Source organism: Vombatus ursinus, unplaced genomic scaffold (assembly GCF_900497805.2).
Source record: "Vombatus ursinus unplaced genomic scaffold, bare-nosed wombat genome assembly UNPS02010461.1, whole genome shotgun sequence".
Classification (NCBI taxonomy): domain Eukaryota; kingdom Metazoa; phylum Chordata; class Mammalia; order Diprotodontia; family Vombatidae; genus Vombatus; species Vombatus ursinus.
This window is the reverse complement of record NW_020950239.1, coordinates 1150258-1166182: the sequence shown is the minus strand read 5'-3', so window position 1 is coordinate 1166182 and position 15925 is coordinate 1150258. Positions and strand designations below refer to the sequence as shown.

Sequence of the window (15925 nt, the reverse complement as noted above, 5' to 3'; positions counted from 1 at the left end):
CAACATGTTTGTAGAGAACTAACTATAAGATATATAGAAAATAACAGGCTTTTGTTTTGTTTTGTTGGGGTTGGGGAAAAGTTGATGGGTTCATCAATAGAGACAGGTTAGAAAGAAGAGAGGACCCATGACAAAGCCCAGGAATACAACCAGCAGACCCACACTTAGGTATGGAGGGTGGATGATGATTCTACAAATAAGAATGAAAAGGCTCTGCCTGGTAGGTAGGAAGAGAATGCCATCAAAGCAATGCCATGAAAATCCAGAATATACAGAAGCAGAGCATGGACCACAGGGAGGTCAAGAGAAATGAGAAAAGGTCATTGGTTTTGGCATTAAAAACATCATCGATGACCTTGGATGGAACGGTAGAGCGGAGTAAGCTGGATATGAGCCAGATCAAAAGGACTGAGAAAGCAATAGGAGGTGACAAAATAGAAGCTATGGCTGTAGAGAGCTATTTTCCTCTGGTAGTTTGTCTCTGAAAGGGAGAAAAGGTGTAGGATGGTAGCATGAGGGCATGATAGGCTCCAGTGACAGTTTTTTTTTTTTTTTTAAGGATGGAAGAGACCTGCATATGTTCATAGAAACCACAAAAGCAGCCTGTGGATAATGAGAGGGTGACAAATAAGGAGAAAATAATGGAAAAGAAGGAGGATGTACAAGGAGACAGGATCGAGTAGGCAAGTAGAGGCACCAGGACTGTCAGAAAAGACAAGCCACCTTATCCTGAGAACAGAGCAAACGAGAAAAGCCAGGGGAATAGCCACTGGGGTGGGGACGATTTGAAGCGTGCACTTTGAAAGGACAAAGTGACTGACTAGGCGGCACAATGGATCAAATGTTGGACTTGAGTCAGGAAAACTTCAATTCAAATCCAGCCTCAGACAGTTTATTGACTAGGTGACTCTGGGCAAGTCATTTAACCTAAGTCATGGAAACCTCTCAGTTTCTACTTTTGTGAAATGGGAATAATAATACTAAGCAAGATTGTTTTGAGAATCAAAAGAGATATTATAGGTAGAATGCTTTAAAAGACTCTAAAGAGCTATATAAATACTAGCTTTTATTAGAAGAAAGGATGCATGGCAAATGCCTTCAATTTTATAAATGAAATATGAAATCAAGCCCTCTGCCAATAAGGCAGGAGGAGGGGATGGAGTAGGTGGCTGGAGAGACTTCTTGGAAGATTTAGGTTCAAACCCATAACCATGGACAAGTTACTTAATTTGGCCTAGCCTAAGACAACTCCTTAAGACAGTATTATAGATGGGCTGTGGGCTGTGGAGGCAGTTCCTAAACCTGCAGAATTGTACGCCATTGATGGTTCAGATTGCCTTGAATGAGTTTTTGTACCAGAGGAATGACAGACTATTGACATATGTGCCAGATCTTTGGCATTAGGGATAGATAGATAGATAGATAGATGGATGGATAGACAGATAGACAGATATAGACATAGATGTTGATATTGGCAGATATCTGTATCTGTGTGTATGTGTATATATACATACATACACACACATACATATGTATGCACACATACACACACATATCCTTCAATGGCCGGTGTCTGGAGCACAGATAGGTCATTATGTATGTACGCATGCATGCATACACATATATACATAATACACGTGTGTATTTCTATGCACACATGAATGTATACATATTACAAACATGTGTGTTGACATGTATCACTCAATTTCCTGGATCTGGCATATGGATAGGTCATTATGTACAAGTAAATATATATATAATATGTATATATACATATACACACATACATATGCACATACATATACACACATATATATACATACATATGGATGCAGGGATTTGTAATTTATGGGGGAAAATAAGCCACACATAAGAAAAGATAACTAAAAGATATCAATGAAAGTATCTTAGTGTGAAAGGAGTGGTACAGACAAAATGACATGTATAATGAGGGCAGAATTCATGGAAAGGGTAGAGTCTGGGCAGAATTTTAAAGGTTGGGTAGAAGAATTTAAAGGAGCAAAAAGACAGCATGTTGGATTTGGAAGGCGGAAGCAGAGGATCTTGCAAGGAAAGGAAGCAGAATGAACAAAGCCCAGAAGCAAAGCCAATCAGACTTCTTCATCTGGGAAGGGGTCTTAATTCAGAGGAATAGTAGGAGGCTGGTAAAGCAGGTAGTAGATTTACTTTTTAAGAGCAATGAATGTCAAGCTAAGAAAATCTGCCAAAATATTTCACCTGGGGTAAGCACAGTGTCTTATACATAGTAGATATTTCATTAACATCAGTTGAATGAATAAAGTCACTATTTCTCTGACCCCCCATTTCCTCATCTGTAAAATAAGAGCGTTAGACTAGATTATCTCAAAGGTTGTTTTTAAGTCCAACATGCAAACGTCTGGGAGACTTTATCCTGAAGGCAAAGCATAGCCACTTGCAAGGCTAGGACTGCCAGATAGACAAAGGTATTTTAAGAAGAACAATCTGACAGCAAGATGGAGGGATTATAGCTTGGAGTGAAGGAAGGCTGAAAACATGACAGGAGGGGGAAGTTCAAAGGCTCCTTTCCTTGTTGTGGTACCAGATGATAAGGAACTAAACTCTACAGAGTACTAGTTACTGATTAGAAGGCCATTAGTGTCATTTGAAAGTACCCTTTTGATAGAGTGGAAGGCAGATAACAAGGCTCTTAAAGCTATCACATCAGCTGCTACTGTTGCTGATTTTTAGATCAAAGTCAAGTCCAAAGCAGTTCCATTTTCTAGTTTGTTGATTATCTTTATTCTCCTTAAATAATAACATCCAGGGTGCTTTTGATATTAAAGGTTTTAAAATGGACTGGTGTGTTTTGCTGACTTCCAGAAGTTAAAAATTGAAACAGAAGATTAAAACAGGTTGGTAAGACATTTGTCTCAAGATTCCCTTGTAACTGACTGTAAATGATCTGGATTTCTTCTGGTTCCACAAATTTGTCTGGACTTAATGACACTTACAAAATCTTGATAGCTATTGTCACAGCAATAGCCACAGAAGCTCGAGAGGAGAAAGTTGTTGCCACCAAAGTCCTTGGCTCTGTCAAATGGTTCAAAGTCAGAAACTGATATTTCATCGGTGGAAATGACATGAAAGAAGAGGCAGAACCATCTGCTCTACTGCTGCCCCCCCAACGACCCTGGGACTTTTCCACCAGACTTGGTAGCCTTTCATCTGTGTTATCTCCCCTATCAGAACGTGATGTCCTGGAGATCAGGGACTACCTTCCATTTCTATTTGGACCCTCAGTGCTTCACACAGTTCTTTGCTCATTTTAGGTGCTTAGTCAATGCTTCATTGACTTCCAGAATTCCTTTAACTGGAAACAAGTAGGAAAACAAAGTCCAGAAATTCTCAAAAGCTTATTAAACAAAATATGGACATTTGTGGAAATCTGAATATAAATCAAAGGCTAGCCTCCTGATAAAGCATTTCATTTCCCATAAACACGTGATTCACCTATCATGCTAAGAATTCATAAAGACCCGATATTTTGAAAGATTCAAAAGAAATTACTCAGTATTTAAAAAGGTATTGCTTGGGGGTTTTCCATGGCACTCTCTCTTAGGCACTCTATATTCCATCCCCTGCCACTGTGATCCCATACAAGCTGAAGCCCGTGTCTGGAGAGTATGTATGTGTCTGCATATGTATGTAGGTATATACACATTCACATATACATATGTACATGTATATATATATGCACAAAAATATACATGTGCATATACATTATATATGTCTGCATACATAAATACATACACATATATATACACACATAAATACACACACACATATACATATTTATATGCATATATACATATACACAAGAGACAGAGAGAGTTAACAATATACAGAGAACCTCTTGAGCCCCCAACACTGGGGAAGAAGATCAAATTGAGTAAGCTTTGCATTAGAGATGACCTGGTTGGCTATTGGGGGGTGAACACTTTGAACTGCCCCCAAGACTGCACTGGCACCCCTTGGCTTGATCGTTAGGCAGGACCAGGGATTTCCCATGTATCCTGCTGCCAGCTCTTGCTCAGGGAGTGATAATTACATTAACATTGCCTTTTGCTATTGTGACAATCTACTGCCCTAAGGTTCTTGAAATTCTGAGCTTAGGGCTGCTCCCTTCCCTGAGCACTATACCTCCTACCCATCCAAGTTAGCCCAACCCTCCTCATGTTCCTATGCTATTCCTAATGATTTTCCTCTTATGTTCTCTGAAACCTGATTTTTGTTGCTAATAAATTGAGCATTATATTAGACCTGTGTCCTACCTCCTAGTGCTTACACCATACGTTCTCTGTATTAACAATCAACCTGGAATGGCATATAAAACACCAGCCTCAGATCCAGGAAGAACTAGATTCAAGTCTCACCTCTGACACCTACTGACTGTGTGACCCTGAGCAAGTAACTTAAACTCCCTGTTCCAGACAACTCTCTAAGACTGCAATTTCTAGAGGCGATGCCCACCTTCACTGGTAGAGAAGTTTTCTCACCCAGAATTCACAGGTCAAATCCCTAACCCTATATTTTGGATTTATATGTCCTTATTTATATTGTTACACCTAATAACATGTAAATTCCTTGAGAGCAGAAACTCTTTCATTCTTGTCTTTGCATTGCTAACACCTACTCACATGCTGTTGTATAGTAGGTGCTTAATATGGGCTTAAATGATTGGTTTGAATTGAATTGCCATAGGTTGGTTTTTTTTTTTCATTTTATTTTGTGACAACCCTCAATAGGATGACCTGTCTAGCAGGATGAGCACCTCAAAGGACATTTGAAAACAGGGAGGAGAGATAAAAGCAGAAAATTCTCCCACTCTGTCCTTCACCAGCTGTGTTTAACCTCCAGCCCCATGCAGTGATTGTGTACTCAGGTGTATCTGGGAAATGTAAAACACTTTCCTCTACTTTTGTGGTTAAGCAAAAACATTCAATGAGAATTTTAGATTTCTGAGCTGATTGTATTTTTTTAAATCATTTGTTCCATTTAACAAGATTTTTCATTTTTGCCTTAATGTATTCCTAGCTATCAAAGTGCCAGCATTCAGGATTGTCTGGTAAGCTCCTGCAAATTAGGTAAAAAGCAAAGAAAACACAACACAAAAATAATATCTACTAGATACATTATTTTTAGCCTTGGAAAAACCTTGCCAACAACCTGACCCCAAAAAATGAAAAGACTTCAAGACGCCAATTATTGATTCTTATAGGCCAAGGAAGTTGGGGAATGTAGAGGTACAGATTTCTTTCTTCCTTCCTTCCTTCTGTGCTTCCTTCTCTCCTGCATTCCTTCCTTCCTTTCTTTGTCCCTTTCTTTCTTTCTTTCCTTCTTTCTTCCTTCCTTCCTCTCTTTCTTGCTATTTTTCTTTCTTTCTCTTTTTCTTCCATTTTTCCATACCAAAGGGGAACTAATGTGGCAAACTAAAAAAATGTTTGGTGGATGGTTAACAAACTTCTGGGCAGGAGCAATGATTTAATTAGCTCTTATGAAAGGTCTCCTTATTTATTTAATATCCTCCAATACACGACATCAGCAATACCACAAGAAACAAATACCACGTTTCCCTTGCCGAGCCATGGAAATAACGTTGCTTGAAAACATTCTGCTCTCCAGAGGAAACCCAGAGACAAAGGCATAGGGGAAGGAATTCTCAAAGTAAATAGCTATAAATTGCAAATGCATTTTACAGCTTTAAGTAACATTTTCAATAACAAGTCCAGCCCTAGGAAACAGCACAGTCAGTCCAGTCCAGAACATTAGGGTCTGAATCATTCTGTTTATACGGAGAGACTCAAAGAATCACATGCTTCCTTAAAGGTGGGAGGGGGGAGTGAGGTGGGGAGGGAATCTGTATCCAGCAAACGTTTCAAATGATATTTAAATGAAGCTCTGTATTTACACTTTGCTAATCTAAAGTCATAATTCCTTTTCTCCAAGGTGCTCCTAAAGTGACTTGGATATGTTAGCTTCAAAGACTTAGAAAATCAATATCAATAGTGAAATGAAAAAACAAACAAAGAAAAGCAAAAACTTGTCATCATTGACCTGTGGAACATTGGTAAATGAGCCCTACGCTATACAGAAGCAGTTATTTAGTCATTTTCAGTCATGTCAGACTCTTCGTGACCCCATTTGGGGTTTTCTTGGCAGAGACACTGGAATGGTTTGCCATTTCCTTCTCCAGCTCATTTTACAGATGAGGAAATTGAAGCAAACAGCATGAAATGATTTGCCCAAGGTCACACAGCCAGTGCATGTCTGAGGCTGGATTTGAACTCAGGAAAATGAGTCTTCCTGACTCCAGGCGCAGGGCTTTATCCACTGAGTCACATAGTTCAAATATGGTTTGTAGAAAGAAGAGCTCAGTGACCCTGGATATATTATTTTGCTATTATTATGCCCATTTTGCAGATGAAGAAACTGAGGCTGAGGGAGGTTAAGTGAAGGGTCAAAGAGCTAGCAAGTGTCTAAAGTTGGATCTGAATTAAATTCTTTCTGACTCCAAGTGGAACACTCTGCTGAAAGCACATGGTATGCTGGCCCTATTGGAATTTAAGCTTCTTTGGGCAGATTTTGTTTCATTTCCATTTATGTATCGCTCACGCAGCCTAGCATAGTGTCTGCTGAATTGAATTGATCTATTAAGAATTACTGAGATCTCAGCCATCCAACAAATACTGACTCCATCATAAGATCCCTTCCAGCTTCCAATCTATGGTCCTAATGTTTCAGTGTGTACGAGCACACCCAAGAGAACACATGTGAATATTTGTACAGAATAAAAGAGGAAAATTATAATGGCCTGGTATAGAGGCGGGGAACCTGTGGCCTTGAGGCCACATGTGGCCCTCTAGGCCCCCAAGTGCGGCCCGTTGACTGAACCCAAACCAAAGGTTCTCACTTGAAAACCTAGAGGGCCACATGTGGCCTCCAGGCCGCAGGTTCCCCACCCCGGGCTCTAAGCTGCAAAAGAGTTTACAATTATCTTGTTTAATCATCACAACAAGCATGGGAAGTCGGTGCCATTTTGATCCCCTTTTTATAAATGAGGAAACTGAGGGACATATAAAGCATGACCATTTGAATGTTCTCTCCATGCTGGCTATTACAGAAGGTAATAGCCTTGCCCAGGTCCACACAGCTAGTAAGTATCCGAGGCAAGATTCAAACTCTGGTTTTCCTGAAAAAATAAACATTTTCAATTGAGTTTCTCCTTGAACCTCCACATATTGGTGTCATTCTTAGGTCTTCAAAGAGATGGATTGAAAGAGAAATTGAAGAAGGGGTAGAATTTTTCCCCCTTAGACTATTAATTTGATTAGGCAGAATAAGGAAATAGAGTTGGGGCTCCGTCTACTCTCATCCAGACGTTCCTTAATGCAAGGAGTCAGAAATACTCTTCTGCTTCCTTATGCCCCACCTCAAATGGACCTGCAATGAGGACTTTCTCCATCTTTTGTAGCTTAGAGATGTTTTTGGTAGTCACACTGCAATAGTGAGCATCATGACCCCACAGCAGGCTATGTTAGGTAGTTATCTATACTTCTGATTCTGGAGCACTATATATGTTGGGACATCACTCAGCTGGGTCCCAAAGGGGTCAAACAGGGCTTGTATTTGGGCCAGCTGAGCTCTTCATGGGCTTACCTTTCTTCCAGTGTGTCTTCAAAGACAGCTTTCATACTGAGCTGGGACTGCAGCTCCATCTCCAGCCCCTGAAGGCTCCATCTAAAGTCGGTGGCCACCATTTTGCTTGTTTGGAGCTGTCCCATGTAGAAGGCTGCTTCTCAGTTCAGCTCTTCTGTCTTGCTGGTGAACCAACCCTCAGGATCTCACCTTGTTATTTCTGATACAACCTCATATTGATTTCTCATGACAGTAAGATTTTTGAACAAGTTGATACCTCTTCATGACAACCTGGTCATCCACTTATTCATTTGGAGCACTCACTTCTTCTCCGTGGTTGTTCTTGAGGGAGGTCAGCTCCTCCTTCAGGCCTTCAACCTAGCTGGCCAGGTTCAGCTCATTTAGCACCCTGAGCAAATGACCGCTGTCAGCCTCCACTCTCAGGTGGAGCATCTGCTCAGCCTCAAACTTGATTCAGAACAATCTGTAGAATGGTCTTGGAGTTCTCAACAGTTGCAGCAAATAAGCATCTGATCCTAGAAGTCCTCGATAGTCTTGAAGCAGTGGCTATGGATCTGGGTGGGCCCAGGATGTTGAGTTCCAAGTTCTCCTCAGCCTCCTCCAGAGCACACCTTATCCAGAAAGGAGGACAGCTAATCACTAAGCCACTCTTTGATCATCTTCTCTTTACTGATGAGAAGCCTGCTGGAATCCCCATAGCCCACTCTGAAGTTGCTGCTGCTACTGCCCCATGTAGCCCTCACTCAACTCTAAACAGAGAAACCAGAGTGAAGAAACACCTCAGTCCCAGAAGGCCCTATGGATTCTGGGTGCATAGAATTCAATCAGGCCTCCAAAGCCAACATTGAGACAGAAGGAGAATTAGAGAGCACCTAGTCCTGAAGGAAGAGGGAACTAGGTTATACAGTGGATAAAGTACTTTACCTGGAGCCAGAAAGACTTGAGTTCAAATTCAGACTCACACACTTACTAGCTGTGCAACCCTGAGCAATTCATTTTATCACTATCTGCTTCAGTTTCCTCAACTGAAAAATGGGCATCATAATAGCAACCTCCTCACAGACTTCTTGTGAGGATCAAATGAGATAATATGTGTAAGGTGCTTGGCAAACCTTAAAATGCTATACAAATACTTGTTATTATTAGTAGCTATTAGTCCAACATTCTCATTTTTGAAATAAGGAAACTAAAATTCAATGAGGGGAAGTGACTTGTCCAGGACCACCTGAGTTGGGGTGGGAAGAGAACAAACATTTATTAAGCAGCTATTATGTGTCAGGCACAATGCTAAAAGCTTACACACTGAGTAAAAGCAACCCAGATCCTCTGACTCCAAACTCAATGTTCTTTTTCCTACATCATTTGGTCATCCATTAGCATTTGTCAAATTAGGCCTTAGTTATTAACTTTTGTTAATGAAATAGAACCTAGTACATCATAAGATTGTGAGGTCCTTCAGAGCTGAGTTTTTTTTTTTTTTTTTTTTGCCTTTCTTCGCATCCCCAGTGCTTGACAAAGAGTCTGGCACAGAGTAGGCCTTTAATAAATGCTTGTTGATTTGACTTGCACAGGGAAAATAAACATTGTATAAAGCTATAAACCCCTAGGGTATAGTGAGGCATAATGATGGTTCTAATTCATAGCTTTCATGTGCATGCAAACAAAACAGATTTCCATAACACGAAGTTAGCAGGCACAATTGTCCTTGTTTTTTGAAAATAACCATAGTGTGGAAACAAGTGGAACCAGGCTCACAGTGAACTATGTCATGACCAATGATCAAAGGAAAAGAAATGGTTTTATCTTTTTCCATCATGGGCTTCTTCCATCTGGATTCAGGAATTAATGGTCTTTGGAAAAATACACCCAATCTTTAACCTTAATGAACATGCCCATAAATGCCCCAGACCATTAATTACATGGGGACCTTAGGAATCAAGCTTAACGCTACCTCATCAGCATCCATGGCGGTCAGCTGCATTATCCTGGAGCCGTCTCCAATATTCTCTTCTACTGTCAGATCGAGTGTATCTGTTGGAAATACTGGGGGATTGTCGTTGATATCCTGGAGTGTTATTTCTACCTACAGGAGAATAAATAATGTAATATTTAATATTTACAGGAATAGTGTACTATTTATTTATGATATATAATGATATTTTTAAAAACATTAATACCACATTAAATACCAGATTAAACATGCACACCCAATGAATGATCCCAATTTGACAAGAAGCATACATGATTTGACCATCCAAGTGAATAAATGCCTTCCAAATCACAGGCAACAGAAACATCCCTGGACATGGTGCTCTAAAGGGCCTACAGTCCATGCTATATAAGGATTCCTTGAGGATCTGGGGATGTTTAGTCTGGAAAAAGGACAATTTGAGAGGAAATAATGACTATTATCAAGTAAGTGAAGTTCTGGGATGTGGAGGAGGTATAGGACTTCTTCCTCTTGGCCTCAAAGGCCAGAACTAAGAATAATGGATGGAAATCACAGATGTAAATTTATCCTTGAAGTAAGAAATACTTCCTAACAATGAAAGCTATCTGAAAATGGAATGGACTTTCCCAGGAGGAAATGGATTTCCTAACACTAATGGTTTTCAAGAAAGGCCAGATGAGTACTTGTCAAGACTGTTGAGAGGACTCTCGTTCAGGCATGGGTCAACAGATAGACAAAGCATTTATTACATGTTTAATACATGCCAGGAACTATGCTGAGTATTGGAATACACATATAAGCAAAAGAGAGTTCCTGACCTCAAGGAGTTGTAAAGGTCTTTTTTTTTTAATTACACTCATTCCTTTATTATAGGCATTTGGTTAAGACAAGATATAAAAGGGATCAAAAGTAGGGAGGCTGAGAGGATTATGTCAGATGATTTCTGGGAGCTCCTACTCTGAGACTTCATGATATACTAATAAATAGACTCTGACATGTTGCTAGAAACTGATTTAAATGGTCTTCCCAAATAAGTTCCACTTATCAACTGTTATTGTCATCCGTAGTTTTGAATACAGCGGAGAACCACTGGGGATGAAGACCATGCAGCCTTTAATGTACATGGTATAAAATCCTCTCCAAGATGGCCACCCATTGGCAACAAAATTCTGGGGCAAAGAAAAAAAAATCACATTTTTATGGTTGAAAAAATCTGCATTTTTTCCACCTTAAACAGCATACCTCAATTTTGGAAAACAAAACAAAACATTTTCCTTCCCTCCCTCCATTTTCACTTCCATCTCCAGTGCTGATTTTCAACTCAAGCTAAACAAACATTCCTTTTACATGTAGTGTTTATAGATTTTTACAAATATTAGCAGCTTTGTTTGAGTGATCCAAGCCAGGGTTATTTGCTTGGTGCCCTACCTAAGCAAAATTGTTTAACTCAGAAGATTGCAGAAGTCTGAGTAAATACTGGGAGCCATGCGCTTCCTCTTGGAACTGGGCCCTAAAAATTCAAACCAGAATGGGGAAAACAAAGATCAAGCTGAATTACTGATAAAAAGCAAAAGTTGCCCAAGAAAAGTATAAAAAAAAAAAGAAAAAGAAAATATGATGGCTCAGAGAGCCCAAGCTGTTTTGCTGAGGTCTGACCAGGACACTTTGTCTCATGAACTGGGTTGAGAAGCAACATCATGCATCTCTAGAAAGAATGGATTTGTAATCTGGAGATGATGCAAATTCCAGCTGTGCTATTTAATACATTTGTGATCTTGATCAAGTTACCTCTCCACTATGGGCCTCAGTTTCCTTGGGTGGGTCCACCTTGGGCCTTCTCATCATCTCCCTACACTTTCCTGGTGATGTCACCAACACCTATAGTATCAATTACTATCTCCATGGGGACTCACAAATCTAGATTTCAGGGCTTCATCTCTCTCATGAGTGTCTCTAATTGCTTACTTGAAATCTCCACTTGAATTTCCCTTAGGGATCACAAACATGACATGTCCAAAACCGAAATCCTTATCTTTCGCCCTAATCTCATTTCTCCTCCTAACTTTCTATTTTGAGGGAACCATCATTCTTCTAGTCAACCAGACTCATATACTCATGTTCTCCTAGTCTCTCTCATCTTGAATATCCAATTAATGTACTTCAAGATATATTTTGCATCTGTCATCTTCTCACTGCTCACATCACAACCACCCTCCTCTAGGTCTTCATCCTCTCTTGCCTAGATTACTATAACAGTTTCCTACTTGAATATTCTGTTTTGAGTAAATAAGATGTTATTTTAACCACATAATACACATACTCCATTGACGCAAACTCTCTCTTCCTTAGTAGACCGTTTCCATGAGTTGTTTTTTTTTTTCTCCTTTGTGGGGGAGGCAATAAGGGGATGCAAAAAATTTATCAATTTGGGTTAGCCCTCTGAGGATGCTGAATTTCTCAGAACTTACCTTGGTTGGTCCTCAGAAAGCAGAACCACAATTGGTTCTAGGCCTTTCATGCTTGGTAAGACTGACTAAAGACTGAGCTCCCTAAAGTGGCTTTCTAGGACCCAGGCTTACTGACACATCACATCAATTATCTGATCAATCAATCTACAAGAATTTATTCACTACTTAATATATTCCAGGTCTTGGGAATACAAAAACTGAAACAACTGCTACTCTTACAGAGCTTATGTTAAACTTTCATAGTGATATCTTACAAAAGAAAGAAAGAAAGAAAGAAACACCAACATCATTAGCTGAAAAGAATTCCCAGTATCCAAAATGTTCTTAGCATTGTATACACTTCTCCAAGTAGGATGGAACCAGTATTATGCCAATGTTAATGTTGACCATTTCCATTAAATTGGTGGCATCTTTGACAGACTTGACAATGGAAGCATGATTAAAGATAGCCTTCATCGACTTAGGATCTGTTCTCTGCTTGGGATGAGGCTTTCTGCCTTGTGGTTTCCCCCAATAAACAAATCCCACCTTCTGGGAAGGAGATTTCTCTTGTCCCCCGGTTCCTCTTGCTAGAGTCTCCCCTCGCAGATTACCTCCCATATATTCTATATAAGTCTATTTCGTATGTGCACAATTATTTCAAAGTTATCTCATCCATCAGTATGTGAGCTTCCCCATGAAGGGCGTCACATTTTTGCCTTTGCCCTAGTACTCAGTACATAGTAAGTTCAAATAAATTCCTGTTGACTGACTGACTAAGACCCCAAGATCTTCTGTTCCCTACTATATATAAGGACCATTGTGCCCATTAGGTGCTATCTCTTTCTGCACCCACTATTGCTTAGTTTCTCATTTCCATCAAGAAATAGGAGGCCAAAGGGCAATCTCTAATCTAGGATCAGACTCATCGTTCCTCTGGTCCTATTGTATTTTGAGTTATTTGGACTTACTCCACTCTGGCATTGGCATATTAAAGACCTGGTTGCTCCTGCCAAAGTTTCTGACCCCAGGATCTTTAATCTTTGACAAGTTGCTTATTCTATCTAACTGCTCACTCCATTTTTACTGACTGACAGATCATTAGCACTTTTGTTCTGATCTCCAAGCCTTTTTCATTAGCCCTGATATCTGCCTCCTTTTCTCTTGGTCCTGGCTGTATCTTGACCACCCTTCGGTCATCACCAAAGCCAGCCTTGGGCATTTTGGATTTTGACCTCTGGTTCTAGTACATACACACGTACCATTTGCCATACATGTACACATACATACACATGACTGAAACTGAAATAAGATTTAGACAAAGGAATTATGATGCAGAAAGAAGGGCTGAATCTATGATTTCATTCATCTAGGGCAAATGTGGATGAGAAGGCTACCTACACTAGCAAAGATCAGGGCCTTCTCTCCAATGCTTAGCCTAGGAAAGTTGTCCAGATCACTGAGAGTCAAGTGACTTGCCTGGGGTCACAAAAAGGTATGTGTCAGAGGGAAACCTCAAACTCAAGTGTTCATAGCTCAAAGGCCACAGTGCCATGACTGCCTCTCAATGAGACAACAGCATCTTAGAGGACTTTTTTAGCTCCAAACTTGTTTTCTTTTAGGATACATACATAATGAATCATTGTGGTTTACTTTTAATCTCTGGAATGCTAATGCAATGCTTTAAGCCTTATTAGAAAATGTAAACCTTAAACACTGTGTACCACATGCACTACTCTTTGCAAATGCAAAAGGGATGAAAATACAGAGCAGTCCTCCTTGCTATTAAGCCCTCGGTATGTGTTTGCATGCAGCACCCAAGCACGCAGGTTTTCTGGGAGAAGAGGTAAAAAGAAGATGAATTCTGCTTCTGCCTATGGGATCTGAGGCAAGGAAGCTGGCTGCCACGTTTAACTTAAGGACACTTTGGCACCAGTTGCTATTTCTTACTGTTGACCTTGACAAGGTGGAGAGGGGGAGTTACGGCACATGTCTCTTCTTTGCAGCAGTCATGGCTGGCTAGCTAGCTGACCTTGTATGGAACTAAGGAGCTAACTCAAGTGCTCCTCCAAGTAAGTATATACATTTTGACTATATCTAAAAAAAGTGTCATCCTATTGTATGATAATGACAACAGGTCACATTTCTCTAGCACAGAAACACTTAGAAATTTCTTTCCCATCAACTCCCCTATCTATCATCCTGGAAAGAGCTCTTTTCTCCCGCAACAAAGACTAACATTTTATATTATAGTCGCTCATTTGTAGAAAGAATCAGTAGCACGAATTTAGATTCAGGGGGCTGCATATTACATTTCTTTTTTGTATGTCAAATACATAGCACTGAAATCTAAACATCAAAGTGAATGGAATTCCATAGTCATTATCTAGCATTGCCATTTATCACTTAAGATTTAAATCATCCTATTTTCTTACCCAAAATTACTTCATTTGCTATAAAAAAGTGTCATAATCTGTATCTTTCCTTGTTTTGTGATCCCCTCCCCCGTCTCTTTCTTTTCAAAACCACTGGAAATTCTTCAGCCGTGGGCCTGGATTCACTGTTTTAGCATATCCAAGACACTTCATCATGTAGCATAGCCAGAATCTATTACGGTTTGCAAGTGACTCATACTTCTGCTATGAGAAAGCCAGAATAAAGAACATTTACATCTTTAAAAAATGCCTCAATGGTCAGTACAGGTAACTTGATCTTGGATTCCAGTAGGTATGTAAAGGATTTTGAATCCAGCATACTCCTACACAAGGAAAATGATGTCTTATTACCTTGCCATTGATCCAAAATGAGGGCTACCTCAAGCTGGGGAAAAAAAATAAAACATTTGGGGGAGAAAAAAAGGAAAAAAAATATTGTTTGCATGGAGCCTTTGCACAAAAATCTAGGCAGGTTTGGGTGAGAACCATAATTGTCTATCAAGAAAAGTAAATAATGCAACTTCACTCTGAGGGTAGGAGCTCTTTGGAATCTGCATGTGCCTATATTAAATAGAGACCTAAGCTTTCAATATGTGAAGGGAAATATATTCAGTTCAATTCAATAAACATTTATTAAATGCCTATTATATGTCAAGCACTATTCTAGGAAGTGGGGCAACAGAATCCCAAACCAAACAGTCACTACCCTCAGGGAGTCATGTTCTATTTACACTTTATCTAACATAAAATCTGGTTTTCTCTACAAAACTTTAGACAGTCAGTCATCTAACCTCTATTAAGTGCCAGACACTGTGCTAAGTCCTGGGGATGCAATGAGAGGCAATAGACAGGGCCTTCTCTCAGGGAGCTCACAATCCAATACATTAATAAGCATGTCATTGCTTAATGACTATTATACTCTTTTTGTATTCCATAGGACAGTAATTTGAACTTTAGGTCATGTTCTGTTAAAGACAACATCCACATTTTTAGGATCTGGCTCCATGATTTTGTAAATATTTATAAAAAGAAAAAAAGAAAAAGAAAAAAGATTGTAATCCCTCTATAAATCAATAGAGAAGCTTTCAACAGTCTCTCGGCCATTGAGAAGAAAAGTGACTTAACCAGAATTGTATGGAAAGTAAGTCAGACTCGGGATTTTTAAGCATTCAGTGTAGTAAAGTGGAAACTGGGGTAGACTGGATTTGAAATCAGAGGATCTGGATTCTGATTCTGCCTCTGTCATTTCCTATGTGACCTAGAACAAGTTAATTAACCTCTATGGACCTCAAAAGGTTGGATGAAATGGCCTCCTTCTAGTTCTCAGTCTGACATCCTAAGACTCCAAGTGAGTTTGCCTCAAATAAACAACTTTAATAAACATTGCCTTCATA

General features: G+C 39.7%; 1 protein-coding gene across 1 annotated transcript in view; it reads right to left on the bottom strand.

Annotated features, from left to right (window-relative positions):
* FAT4 (FAT atypical cadherin 4) overlaps positions 1–15925 on the bottom strand; it is a 221810-nt gene that overhangs the window by 114539 nt on the left and 91346 nt on the right. The window contains exon 2 of the mRNA XM_027854535.1: positions 9650–9781. Coding sequence (XP_027710336.1) covers positions 9650–9781 — 132 coding nt within the window. The remainder of the gene's footprint in view (positions 1–9649; positions 9782–15925) is intronic.